This window comes from Haliotis asinina, chromosome 2 (assembly GCF_037392515.1).
Source record: "Haliotis asinina isolate JCU_RB_2024 chromosome 2, JCU_Hal_asi_v2, whole genome shotgun sequence".
Lineage (NCBI taxonomy): Eukaryota > Metazoa > Mollusca > Gastropoda > Lepetellida > Haliotidae > Haliotis > Haliotis asinina.
In genome coordinates this window covers 45,065,315-45,079,464 of record NC_090281.1, presented here as the reverse complement: position 1 = coordinate 45,079,464, position 14,150 = coordinate 45,065,315, and the positions used below count along the sequence as shown (strand labels likewise).

General features: G+C 45.6%; 1 protein-coding gene across 1 annotated transcript in view; it reads left to right on the top strand.

Moving 5' to 3' along the window:
* Positions 1-14,150, top strand: part of LOC137273787 (serine O-succinyltransferase-like) — a 33,691-nt gene that overhangs the window by 11,900 nt on the left and 7,641 nt on the right. Inside the window, exons 7-8 of the mRNA XM_067806643.1 lie at positions 361-510; positions 752-935. Of these exons, the coding sequence (XP_067662744.1) occupies positions 361-510; positions 752-935 (334 nt within the window). The remainder of the gene's footprint in view (positions 1-360; positions 511-751; positions 936-14,150) is intronic.

The following is a 14,150-nucleotide window of genomic DNA, read 5'->3' as shown; positions in this document are numbered from 1 at the left end:
AGGTTATAGTGTTTAGAAAATAACTGCTAAGGTCAACCATGCCAATATCTTTCTGAACAAGCAAATACCATGTTTCAAGCATGACAATATTACCTGTCTAATCAGATGAATTATTTCCTCATATAAAAGTACTAGATTCAGTATATTTTTGAATTATAAGATGTTTTAATTTATGTCATGTTTAACCAAAGTGCATATGTAGAAAGTCTGGGCCCTTATCCTTGAAACGTTCATAGCTCTGAGAATTCTTAAATTTGATCGTAGGCAGTGTGTTATGGATGGGCTTGAGAAGTTTCGACCTTTGAAATTTTGAAAATAGGTAGCCAGATTGTTTAACAGCCATGTTTGTATGTTGATCAGGTTAATTTCAATATCATCCTGTGCCCAGTCACATCCCTCGGCCATCGCACTCCGCTACCTCCAGCGTAAGTGCATCATGAGTGACCACAACTGGAGCAAAGGTCACTACTATGATGGTGATTTCCCCAAGATTGGAATGAAACTGGCAAGGTGAGCGACAGTCATGAGCATTTGAAAGCTGGGGGTAGGGGGTGGGGTGGGCTCTTTAACAATTAAGAATGGTGGACAGAATGAAGTCAAAATCATGAGTCAAAATCATGAGCACCAAAGACAGCACTGTGCTTACTTGTGAATCCTATTACTGGTATAAGTCATGATATTTACTTCAGTGGGTGGATTCAGTAACATAAGCCTTACAGTAAGTTAACTGTGTGGTGTGTTGTTTTCATAGGGAAATTGCCACCCTGACCTATCGCAGTGGTCCAGAGTGGGACGAGAGGTTTGGGCGTGGTCGTATCAGCGACAGAGATCCCCCGTCACTGTGCCCAACGTTCCACATTGAAAGCTACCTAGAGCATCAAGGAGAAAGCTTCAGCAACAAGTTCGACCCCAATTCTCTCCTTTATATCTCAAAGGTTGGTATTGTTTGTAGGTGATACAGTTTGACCCAATTCCGTGTATACTGTAAATCATGAAATTGTTGTGAGCATTTTATTAATGCGAAAAATGCGTCTGAACACTGCTTGCATTAATGTAGTGACATTTCAGTCTGACCATTTCCATTCATTGCTAAACAAGCTCAGTTCAGGTTGTTTGGTAAACAACAAGTGTGAAAGGAAAAAGAACAACTTCAAAGATTAGGGGTGTCACATTTTGTCATCAACACAGATTCCTTACTTGCATTAATTTCATGATGCATTTTAGATTAGACCCTCACACTTGCATTAAATTTGTGACACTTTTATTTCATGATTTACAGTATCTCAAAGGCAGGTCCTTATTGAGTGAGTGAGTTTAGTTTTACGCCACACTCAGCAATATTCCAGCTATATTGCGGCGGTTTGTAAATAATCGAGTCTGGACCAGATAATCCAGTGATCAAACAACATGAGCATCGATCTGCGCAATTGGGAACCGATGACATGTGTCAACCAAGTCAGCAAGCCTGACCACCCGATCCCGTTAGTCGCCTCTTACGACAAGCTGAGTCACCTTTTATGGCAAGCATGGGTTGCTGAAGGCCTATTCTACCCCGGAACCTTCATGGGTCAGGTCCTTATTTATAGGGCATGCTGTTCAACCTTAATTCTCTCCTGGAGATTTCAAAGATTGGTACTTGTTTGTAGGGGATACAGTTCGAGCCTGTTTAGGATGTGGAGAAGTAGATAATAAGTGTACTGTGTAATACATGGTGTACTGGTGCATAATATTTCCTCTTTGGTGTGGTGTTCTTGACTATTCAGGGCGATGGGACTAGATGATTATGAGGAATTAGTTTTGATTCCCCTCATGAGGTCATTTCTGGTGTAGCCCTATAGTAATATTGCTGGAATATTTGAACATTGTTTGAAGTGGCTCGCTCCCTCCCTTCACTTGGATAGTGTGAGTCAATCATGGCTGTGTTCAATGTGAGTAATCAAGTAGTATAGGGAATGACAGTCCGAAAACACTTTTCAAAAACCCCTCTAAAAAGCCTCATTTACTAAATGAGGCTTTGGTGGGACCATTAGCTCTTGCTATTATTGCCCCTACTACAAAGCTACGCCATCACGTTTACCGTGACTTGGCAGGCGGTAACACTGTGCCGTACGGTACGATCAATAATTCTTCTCTTACAAACCCCCTACCCGGCCCATCCTTTAAGTAGTACAAGTTAGGTTCGTCGGCTTTCATATCCACTTTATCTATGTTGTAAGTTTTGACTGACCATATAGGATCGGTGGCTCGCTTACGGCTATCGCCCTCGTGTTCCCCCGGCTGGTATAGATACCTAACTAAGGCCCTATCTGGTATCTGTTTCTCCTTTCCACGCAATGGAGCAGACGACTCTGCTAACACTGATTTTAGTTTGATAGCGTCTGCCGGTTTCTTACCGGTGAGACGGGTGACTTCATGGTTGATTGCTGACACCACCTCTGGTAACCTCGCTACCCATTCGGTCGATCGTTTTCCAGGGGTGGTCATCTCCCTAGCATACTGATAGCCGAACAAGCGCTCAGCCAAAGTCCTATTAAATCTCTCAACTATAGCTTGGCTGCGATGGGCTCCGGCCGTGCCACGTCTGACCTTTGTATCGTGTTTGGCTAGCAGTTGTGAAACGGCACCCATGAACTCCCGTCCTGGATCAACTTGCAGCTCTGTTGGCCAAGTCAGCGGGCTGCGTTTGTATATGCGTTCTAATCCTTTGGCTACTTTGGCCGAATCTTTCGTGGTCAAGGGTTCGGCTTCCTTGTAACGACTGGCTACGTCCACTACGGTTAAGGCATACTTGTACCTCTTATCATGAGGTAGGAACAGTAGGTCTGCCTGGTGAATGCTATTAGGTATGTTAATTCTGAAACTCCTTCTAGGTACGTAGCGTGGCGCCGGCAAATAGATCTGCCACAGGGCTTGTTTTTCAAGCCACGCTTTGGCTTTCTCTGGTGATACTCGTGTCATTTTAGATAGCTTATCTACTGCGCTAGCTCCTTTCCAATATCCACGCGGGCTGTAATAAATAGCCTCAAATTTTTTCATGTCCATACGCGTATGTGTTTATACCATCAATAGCTATCCAACGTTTCGTGTCCATAGGCGATAGGGACGTCTTGTTTATAGTCAGTCCGTATATCTTATGTCCATCACTTCTAAGCGTGTTCATCTTATGCCTAAAGGTACGGGTCTTGAACAGAGCCTCCTTGAATCTGGCGTGTTTGATGTGTTGTTTCACCACATACTTCTTAACCCCCTTAGCCTTCCGGATCTCACTATTGTCGGCTTTCAATATGGAGTACATCTTAGGTCTCAAACCTATGTACTCAGCTATTGGCGTGCCAGCACACTCGTCCTTCATCTTACCTAGGACCTTTTTATTTACCGTGCTGTGCATGGTATGGGTCTTAGGATAGTCGCTGGTGTCGTATAAATCGATGTGTTTTTTCATATCCTCGTATACATCCTCGGTTCGAATCTCCATCAGCAGGGAATCCGTGTCAGTGTACAGCACTTCGCACCTGTCGCCGTACTGTTTCTTAAGCTCGTTGTAGTAAAAGTCGTACATCAGGTGTTTGGATAAATCGAGGATACTCATCCCAACGTAAACAGGTCGGTTGAATTTTATGTGGCTTTTCTTCATGTGTATGGCAACTAGGTCGTCTGTGAATATTTTATTACGGTTGAATGCCGGACTGGCTATCAATTTCCTGAGCTTGTCTTCCTCACTAGATCTAACCAGTTTCACGGTTACGCGTTTCCTAAGGTTTTCCATAGTCTTACCAAACACCGAGTTGTTCATGAGCTTGTAGAGATTTTTCTCAAAATCACTGGTGGCTTTTTTTCGTAGGTCTGTGTTCATTCTGATGTAGGGCTCCATCCATGGGCTCTGGTCGAACATGAGCACCCTGTGTATTTTGGTCAGCCTCATACCCAATGACAGGTACAGCTGTAGGTTGCGATAGTGAACTATGTACTTGGTCTTATTCATTAAGTTAGGCACGAGTTTTTCAACGTCCGCCACACGACCACCTGACAAGTTATGTTGGTACTCAGACATCCAGTCTGTGTTAACCTTCATACGTTCGGGTGCAAGGGGATAGCTGTTGTGCGATGCGTGTAATGCCTTGGGATACTCTAAGTCAACTTCGAGGATATACCCTTTGTTCGAATCTGGTGCAATGCTCATAACATCAACGTTTGGTACCCATTCGAATCCTCCTGTAGGTAGATACTGACTCATAGCCCAGCCGTACAGGTTATTTGCGTCGAGGTAGAGAATGTGATTGGTTGGTTTGTTAGGATCGTAACCTTTCACGTATTGATTATTTGCTTTAGCGTATCGTTTGGATGCCATGGAAATCCCACCTCGCAAGCCTTTCTCAATGAATAGGTGCATGTCGTAATCTGTGAGCAATTCCAAATTAACTCCGGTCTTTCTAAGCAAGGCGTCCCACGACAGACCTGGGCTGGTGTAATACCATGCGGGGTCGAGTTTATACTGCTTTAAACATGTTTGCCGAAACGTCTCGAACACGTCGGCTAACAGCAGTACATCTGTCCTCAAGTACAGGTCGTGATAATCGCCAAGGTTCTTACAACCAAGTTTATTCCATACGTTAATCGCGTGCGAGTAATCGTCTCGTGAGACGGACGCCTCATTCAGCTTGCTATAAAAGCAGTCGATAGGAGGTAGTCTGGTCTCTGTGAACTTGGCCCAGCTATCCATGTACTCATATGGGTATACGCCCTTCCTCATGAGTAGGTGCCTAGTCTCGGCGTCTGTGTATCGATCGGTGATAGGGAAGGTATTGTTGGCCTTGACCAGACTGTCGAGTGACGACAGGAGGAATTGAAACGAGTCAATGAACCTAAGTCCGTTTAAGCTGAAGGAGATGTATCTCTCCATGTTGTTGGGAATGCATGATATATTACCATCGATTTTCGCGATGGCCTGCATGATCAAGTGAGAGTCGTATCCTCTCAAGTTGTGAAAGACAACGGGGATGTTTATTGTCTTAGGATTGATTTTAAGCTTGAGGTTGCACGCGTTGTGAGCGGCGCCTCTATACTTACCAGTTATGTGGCAGTGATCTCTCACCGAATCACCGTTAAGTGGTGAGTCGCACACGTGACAGTTAGTGCTACTGGCGTGAGCTATCTTGTCGGCTCTGGTCATACGCATGGGAGCGATTCTATACAATGCATTCCTAATAATTTTTTCTTCCTCCTGCAAGCACTTTAGAAACCTTTCAGCCGCGTCAGGACCCCTATACACTACCGGAGCTTTCGTTTCCCCGTCACAACGGACGACAATGTATCCAAACGAACAGGCTTTATGCTCTTGTGTTTTTTGTGTGAAACTCCCACTAGTGGATGATTCCCCAACCACTAAGGCTTCGAAGTCGGCGTATATTATATAAGGCACAGACATTTGGTTCTTGTGATTGTCGAATTTTAGGATATTTTCACCTTCCTTAGGCATGTCGACTCGTATGGCCGTCTGCCCAACACCTTGGCAATCCTCCAGGTGGGATTCTAATAAATCAGCCCGACTGAAACAGTGTAGGCATCGTACACAAAAGTGTTTTTCCCCATCGTGTTTCGACTGGTCGTGTAACAACCGGCTGAGATGTTTTATCCACGTGTAGTGATACTTTTCACCTTTTTGAATCATGAATAAATTAATAACTTGACAATCCTTCACCGGGCTGACCCTGTGTATTATTGTTGTATTACCTTCGTGGCCAAAAACATTTATAGCCAGATTATTCTGTTTTTCTACTTTAGTAATCTGGGTTATTGGGGTTGGTTCATCTATACCATCCCAGTTGAGCCCATCATCCTGTGGATAATTAGAAGGCCTGTTCGGATTAGTGACAGCTGGAAATATGGCTGACCTGAGAGATAACCTCAGGCAATCGTTTCCTCTATTCTTAACGTTTACTATGGCTTGTTTGTTCTTATAGTAGGGAGGCAAGTCTAGGTATGACCCACCTCTGAACGGCACGTATTTAGCTATGTCTAGATAGACGTTATCGATTTTATCTACAACCCACCCGGACCCCATGTGCGTGTAGCGTTCTAGGTATTCTCGTATCTGCTGAAAACTTGTATCGATTGATGCGTCAATGGTCTCTGCATGTGTGACGACCTCTTGTTTACCTCGGAAGTAAGGTTGAAAATACTCAGTGGTACTCCCAACCTGCTTATCGAGCGACATTTTCACTGTGATCTGAAACTTGATACTTCCTAGATTATTTAGTTCCTGGTTGACCTTATCAGCTATCAGAGGCTTGATATCTGTAATGTCTATGTTTCTATCAACACGAATGCGCCAACCTCTCAAATAATTGCCTACGGCGTGCTCAGTGCGCACAAACTGTAGGTCAATAGCTCTATTCTGTCGTAATAATTCTACAAGCTGTGGTTTTCTCATACGAGAATACCCACCTAAACCCAAATCGTGTGCCTCGGCTTTCAGTTGTTTTACAGTTGGACGTGCTACTGGGGCATGTGATAACAATGTGGTTAACCCGGCTTTCCCCAATTTTGAATAACCCGTGTATCCAAGCTGTTTCGCTTGAGCTTTTAACTGTTTTACCGTAGGAGGGACTTCTAAACCTAGTAATCTCAACAATGCTGGCTTCCGCATTCTAGAATACCCGATAACACCTCTCTGTTTTGCGACCCTCTTGAGCTCGCTTACAGTAGTCATTGTGTTTACACCTAAGAGAACTAATGTCTAATTGGTTCACAGTAAGGGGAGGTAACTCCTCCACTCTTGATAAAAAATATTTTATTTCTTGTAATCACTTATTAACCAAACTCGGTTTGTTGGCCACAATTCTCGTAAGTCTTCCAACAGCTTGTGTGAATCTATGTAGGCATCGATCAGTGTTTGGTTATTTGATAACAATTCGATTAACCCGGCTCTCCCCAGGTTTGAATAACGCCGGCATCCAAGCTGTTTTGCTATAGCTTTTAATTGTTTTACTGTAAGATAGGCTTCCATATTCAAGAATGTACAGTAGACATGTTTACACCTAAGAGAACCAATCTCTAATTGGATTTTATCTTGAGCAGTCGCCTACGTTCTTTTATGTAGTCTTTTTTATTCTCGTATATGAGTTGATGTCTGACTACGTTCGCTCCGTGAGCTTTACATAAACAGTAGTGTCCTTTAACCTCGATACCACACACAGAACACGTGTAGTTAGGACTTCCCATATGGAAACAACAGAACCCCTGATTCCTGCATTTCCTACCACAGGCCTCGGTCTTCCCCATAAGTATATATTCACATCGGTATGGAGCGGGTCTCATGTTTACTTATATAGGTATTTTAGTTTAATTGCTTAGCAACCAACGCAGTAGCTGCTATACCCAACACTATGAAGCCCAGTTCACGATTCATTTGTCCCTTGGATGGTGTGTAGTACTGAGCGAGTGTGGGTTTATTGAGCGGTTCCAATTGTTTACCAGTTAGTAGATAGTATTCTTTCATTGCTTCATCAACATCGTTGAATGTTTGAACGGCATGGTTTTCACGCGTGAGTTGTTCGTTAATAAAATCGATCCTCTGGAGGCGTTTTTTAGCGTACTCGGCCTGTGCTCTTTGTAATTTCTCAGTAGCGAGATCGTGTCGCTTCCTTTCTTCCTGTATTTCAGCCGCGTGATCATCTCGTAGTTTCGAGAAGAGGAAATTACTCCCGGAAAATGCCAGGGCATTCACTAACGCCCCACCAACCATCATAGCTATCGTGGCCATCCCTATATTTATTTCATTATATTATCAGGTATTATTCCTTGTTTTACTAGGATGTCTTTTGTGGCCATCGCCATACCAAGGTTCATTATGAGCATACCCATATCCTGCAGGTTGAAATCTAGCTTGATAGTTGGTTGTTTAAGCTACCACTGGCTACCACTGTGGCGTGGTATGCGTCGTTGACGAACGTTTTCCCCTCAGACATTATGTATATGATATAAAATATTTTAAATTATAACATGATATGCGGGTCTACCATGGGAGATACCCCCATACCCTCACTGTTCTCACTGTTGGGTTGTGGCTCACTGTGGGAGGTGTATAACCATGTTATAACCACGGCAGCAGTTACGCCTACAGCCAACAACAGTCGGGTTGGGTTAGTCACTTTATGTTGGTTACACCACCGTTTTTTACCGGCAGCTACTCTCTTAGGATTCTTCTGTCTGGTTACTGTTGAAGTTGTCTCCACCGTCACCTCGGGACTCACTGTTTGGGGTGTGGGGGGTACCACCACTGGGGTCTCCACCGTCACCTCGGGACTCACTGGTTCCGTCACCTCGGACATCTATACTATTATTATTATTCTTTCTCTCAAATTGACAATGTTTTGCCGTGATAATCGCCGCCGTCACTGGAGCCAACAACATACCATATTTGTGGTACAGCCCGCAGCTGATAGAGCTCACGGCGTGTTCGATAAAAGGGTCTTTCTCGAGGTCCTCCCACAGGTAAAGTCGGCGCTCTGGTGGAATGGGAAGGAAATGTGACACAATACCGGTGTATATCTGGGTCATAGCCGATCCTATTGTCTTTGTCATTTCTGCTCCGAGCCGGGACTCGTATCTAGCGTACAGCTTATCGATTTCTTCGGCTGACATTTTGTGAATTTTATCCGGGGTGTAGTCTCCAAAGTAATGTTTGGCTTTGCCGCCAACAGCCAACGCCACCAGTTTCTCTCGCTTGTCATCAGTGGGGCCTGCGGGCGATAATTGTTCGAGCAATTCCTCACACTCCATCTTATAATATAACAAGTAAGATTTAGTTTTAACTATATAATACCCAATACAAACAAAACACAGAGAAATGAAAGTTAAGTTGCACACGACAAATACTTCAAATATCATAGCTATGCTTAGCATTTACTTAGCTTTGCTTAGCTTTGCTTAGCTTTGCTTAGCTTTGCTTAGCATACTATATATGCTACTGGTTGGTCGGTCTTTAGAACGAGCTTAGCGTGTTTAGTTTCAGCGAGCTGTTTCTTCACCCGTTCCCGTTCTAATTTACTCATCACATCGTTCTCTCTCAAACACTCCTCGAACGAATCCCTGTCCTTGCAGTGAAATAAGGCCACCCATCGCGTCTGCTCCCTGAGGTCTTTCAACACCGAGTTGAACTTCTGCGTTAGCACCCAGACGCTGTGATTTGCATGCCGGCCGGAGAAGGCCAGGTACGATAGCATGTCTCTCTTTTTTGTTATCTCACGATTAGCGCTGCAGTCGTCCAGTATAAACAGCGTCGGTTCCCCTTTAAATTTCTCGTGAAGAGCTTTCAACCAGTCCTGCAGGCGTGTTCCAGGGTCGATTTTGTGTACGTCAGGGTCCGTCATTACCCAAGGTCGCGCGTACGTTTTATTCATACCCAGAGTAGGGCACATGATAACGATGTTATCGAACACATCCTTGTAGTAACCCTCCAACATATCCAACACGAAAACTGTCTTCCCACAACCAGTCTGCCCGCATATGATAGCGCAGTGTGGGTCAGTGGGTAGGTGGGGCAGTTTATTGTTGGGGGGGTACCCCCCATCAGTAGATGGCTTGCACGAATCTCCCATTGTCTATATTAAGTTGCGCGTCCATAATTACGTACAGATATAATTTCAACTTACCAGCGGTTTGAGCCTTCTTATTAATCTGGATGGTTATCCCTTCGCTGCCGTTATCTATACGGCGCCCGCTACCGTGCAGTTTATCATCATCCGTGGACCGCATGTCCAACCATAAGGCGTACTTGGTGGTTAGGTATTCACCGATCTGCACGGAGCCGAGGTCCAGGTCCTTTGTTATATAATCCCCCACTGGTAGCTTTTTTATCTCATCCCACTGCTGGTGTGGTCTCATACCATGACTGAACAGCTGGTTGGGCACGCCCTCGATGGTAACTTCCACCTTTTCAATCTCGGGGTTGAAAAACTTCTCGCTGTCCCTCCGGAATGGATCGTAATCCTCCACTGGGACGACCAGGATACCTTTCATCGATCGCGCCGGCACGTTCAGGTTGATATTCCACACAGTGTCGCTCTTGTCTCGCACGACTGATCTATGCCTCAGTACGCGATCGTACAGGATAGCCATCTTCCCAGAGTACTGGTTTCGAACCTGCCTGGCCAGCTCCGGGCTAGTGACCATGTCGAACTCAAGAGAGATGTTGTCTATGGCATAACTGGCCTCATCACCGTTCGGCGTACGCACTACTTTGCTATAGTCGTTAAACGTGAGCTCGTATTCGAGCCTATCACCCAGCGCGGCCTGGTAAAACGGCGCGTGTCCCGTGAGCAACTCGAAGTCGAGCGGCACGCAGAATCGATTCCCGTATGCTAGAGCGATGGCCTTTTCACCGTCCGATAGCTTGTCTTGTTGGTCTGTCGTGAAGACGTATCCTATGCGCGCCCGGGTTGATTTGCTGATACCCTGGTACACATCATTGACTCGTTCTCTCTCGCTTTTCCAGAGATCCTTGTAGCAGTGAAACACGTCGCTGTCGTCGATGCTCAGTACCTCGTTACCACTGATCTTGACGGTCGTTTTCTTGATGATGGCTCGACCCACGTTCCGCACTAGCTCGCGTTTGTCGTTGTCGGAGGTCAACGTGATATTGAACGCCAGTCGAACAGTGCCTGGTACAATGAGGTCATTCTCACCAAGGTTTGGAAATCTAACCAGCAGAGTTTGGTTCTGGTCTATCTTGCTGGGATTGTTGGTGATAGTCACCGACTGTCGCACGGCTCTGGCACCTAATGGCTCTCTCAATCTTCTGAAAGGATCTAATTTTCTACCGTACATTGTTATATATAAATAAAATATATTTAAATACTAATGGATGAAGACATACCTATGGATGATATGCGGGGCGCTAGTGCCCAGGCATATGATGATGAGCAGGAGACCTCATTTACTAGTTTGCCATTGAGCCAACAACTTTTAGAAACAACGGTAAATGATTATTACGAAAGTTTAAAAAGCGATAAAAACTACGTTGAACCCCAGGGTATATACCATAAGAATTTTTTTGTTGATACAAAGGGTGTTCTACGTCTTAAGTCTGCCCCAGGGGTTGACCTCTTTAACAAGATCAATAAAAAACCACTGGCCTTGTCAACTCTAGCCAGCCGCAATGGTGGTGCTGAATTTATCCGTGAACATCTAAACATGCGTGATTACGGTGGTGCAATACCTAAGACCGTTAAAGAAGATCTGCAAGCTACCAGATCCCACCTCACCACTATAGATGAAATGACGCCAGAGCGTGCTACAGAAGCCTCGGACAGCATAGAAAAACTGTTGAGCACCTACTGGGACAAACCGTTACCGGGATTTGACTTTCCGGTAAGGGAACTGCGCGGCTTAGACGAAGCCGTGAAACGCGTGCGTGGAGAACTCGTGAACAACATGGGGAAACTGAACGAAATCGACGAGCACATCGCTAGGGAAAAAACCAAACTCACCGAAACTGACGACGATGATATGAAGCGTCGCATCAATGAACGAATACGTGATTTAGAAGACGAGAGACGTACACGATTGGAAGCCGCTTCCTCGAATCGTGAACATCTTCGATCCCAGATCAGTCGCATTCGGGAAACAATCGATAGAATACTGAATGAAGATACAACTTTAGCCAACAGGATTCGGATATTTTTCCGGGAGCAAGGGATCACCATCGCCAGCATTCTGACTGCATTGGGTTTCATCATATCAACCTTGGTGGTGTCACTGGTGGGGGGTGCCCCTGTGGGGCCTGCCGGCGGTGGAACTCCCAGCGGTGGTGGTGGTGTTAAAGACTGGATTAAAAAACTCGGGGAAGGCCTAGCTAAACTGGCTGGTAAAGCCGCCGAAGCCCTTCCCGGCATCCTGGGTAGCATCGTCTCGTGGTTGTTGAGCGCTCTGTCTAAAACTGCCATGTGGCTCAGTCAAAACCTGTGGGCAGCCATCGTCGCCGTGGCGGGTCTGGTGTACGTAGCGGCTAAGAAATCTTTAACCAAATAAGTCCCAAAGTTACCCCACCAACCACCAGGGCCGTTTTACTATCAATATGCTGCTGAGCCTGAATATGAGAGTGTGTGGGGGGTACCTCCACATGAACTTTAGGCCCCGGGGGCGACGCAACTATACCCTTTTCACGTGGTGGGATGTGTGGGATATAGGTGGTGTTAATATCGGGGTTGATACCCAACTTTTGATCCTTCGTGGCTATGACTATTTCGTTGTTATAACCCACCACTTTTTTTACTCTCAGTTGCATATCACTCGGAGCCATGTACAACCCCACGCCGAACACGTAGTCGACTTTCGACCTGGCGTATTCTAACACGTTTTGGTAGCGTTCGATAGCCCGCGGGAGATCAACTGGAGAATTGATAGCATCCTCAACGTTGGAAACGAATTGTGTCTGAGCGTCGTAAGCAGTTCCCTTACCGATGATGTTGGAACGCGTCATCGACTGCGCACCCAACAGCGCCCACACGTACGTTCGAATCGAGTCGTTCAACCTGACTACCCCGGCACGAGTGAATCCTTTCGACGTGTCCAGCATGAACATTTTCCACCCGTCTGTGTTTGACTGCTCCACTTTCTGGATTGTGAAACCAACACCACCTTTTTTAAAGTCCATACGATCATCCCTCCATTCATTACTCGACAAAGCAAAGTCCTGCCTAAGTATACCTAGTGCCAGTAAATCATCACTGGCATCTTTCACTGGTTTTGGTCCAGATTTGTTAGGTTTAGGAACAAGATCAGCTAATGCATGGGAAAAACGTTCCGTACTAAACATTTTTCGTTGCATAAATTTTATTAGTATATGTTTGTCAAATGCCTTTGGCGAGAGCCCATGAGCGTAAGGAATACCCAACCCGTGGTTCAGCCCCGGCAAACGCCAATCCGTCTTCGGGTTTATTTCGAATTCGTTGCAAATACGTTCGTAGGCCCGTCTATCGTACGGGTTGTTTGTTGCGTCCCACGCTTTGTCCTGTGGGAGGGGGGCGCTGATCTCTTTAAGGATACGTCTGACCTGGTAGTACACGTGGAACTTGAACACAGACTGACTCAGCGGCCCACGCCGAGTGTCGGTCAATGTCACACCACACCCCGTTGTAGCGCACCACACGGCAAAGTTGAATTGGTTCTGCCAGAACTGCATAGGGTTGTTGAACCAAGCGTGGACTGCCTCAATGTTAGTCACCGAAAGCTTATACTTATCAGGCATATCTATAAACTTGGCATTGAAATACAACCCAGGAGCAACCACGATCTTCATGGTGGAGAAATCTACGTCCAGTTTAGGGTACAACACACCAGGGGAATACATTTTAAAACTATTATATAATAAATATATATGTAATATGTACATAACACTTCCAGGAATAACGAGCGGTGAGGCCGTTCAGCTGACGCACGCGATCGATAACACGTCAGGTCAACTCGAAGTCGCACTCTGCGATATCACCTACCTACCGCAATGGACTAACATTAATATCAGCAACAATAAGCTGTTCGTCAGTGGAACTCGCAGTCAAATAACTGACGGCTACTACAGCGTGTGCTCGCTAAACGACGAGGTCTTCAAACCCCTGGGAGCCGAACTCAAGATGAACGACTCAAACGGCACAGTGGTGTTAATCAACAACGGAAGAACCTCATTGAGGCTAGGCCGACCATTAGCGAGGATACTCGGTATGTCTCCTGACGAGATAAAACCAACAACAACCGTCACAGGCACGAAGTTACCCGACCTAGTACCGTACCGAGAGCTGTACATTCATCTAGGTCAGGTGAGCACAACGTATAACATTCAAGGAGGTCACCCTTCCACTATATTGAGAGCAGTGCCGGTGAAAACTGAGAAATTCAACGACGGTAGAACCGAGTCATTTTCACCACGGCAGTATAAGAGATTAACCCAGGGCAACATACCTGAGCTGACAATATCGGTGTTAGATATAAATCATAATCCTGTAAATATAGGATACCTCAGCTTAACGCTTCACGTAACATGACCAGCGCACAAGGGCCCGGAGTGAAAAAATGCGTCAATATCGGGATCTCCGACCTCGGAGACACACGCGGTTTCGACGCTCCCGGAGTAGATGGTAAATCGTATGCCTTGC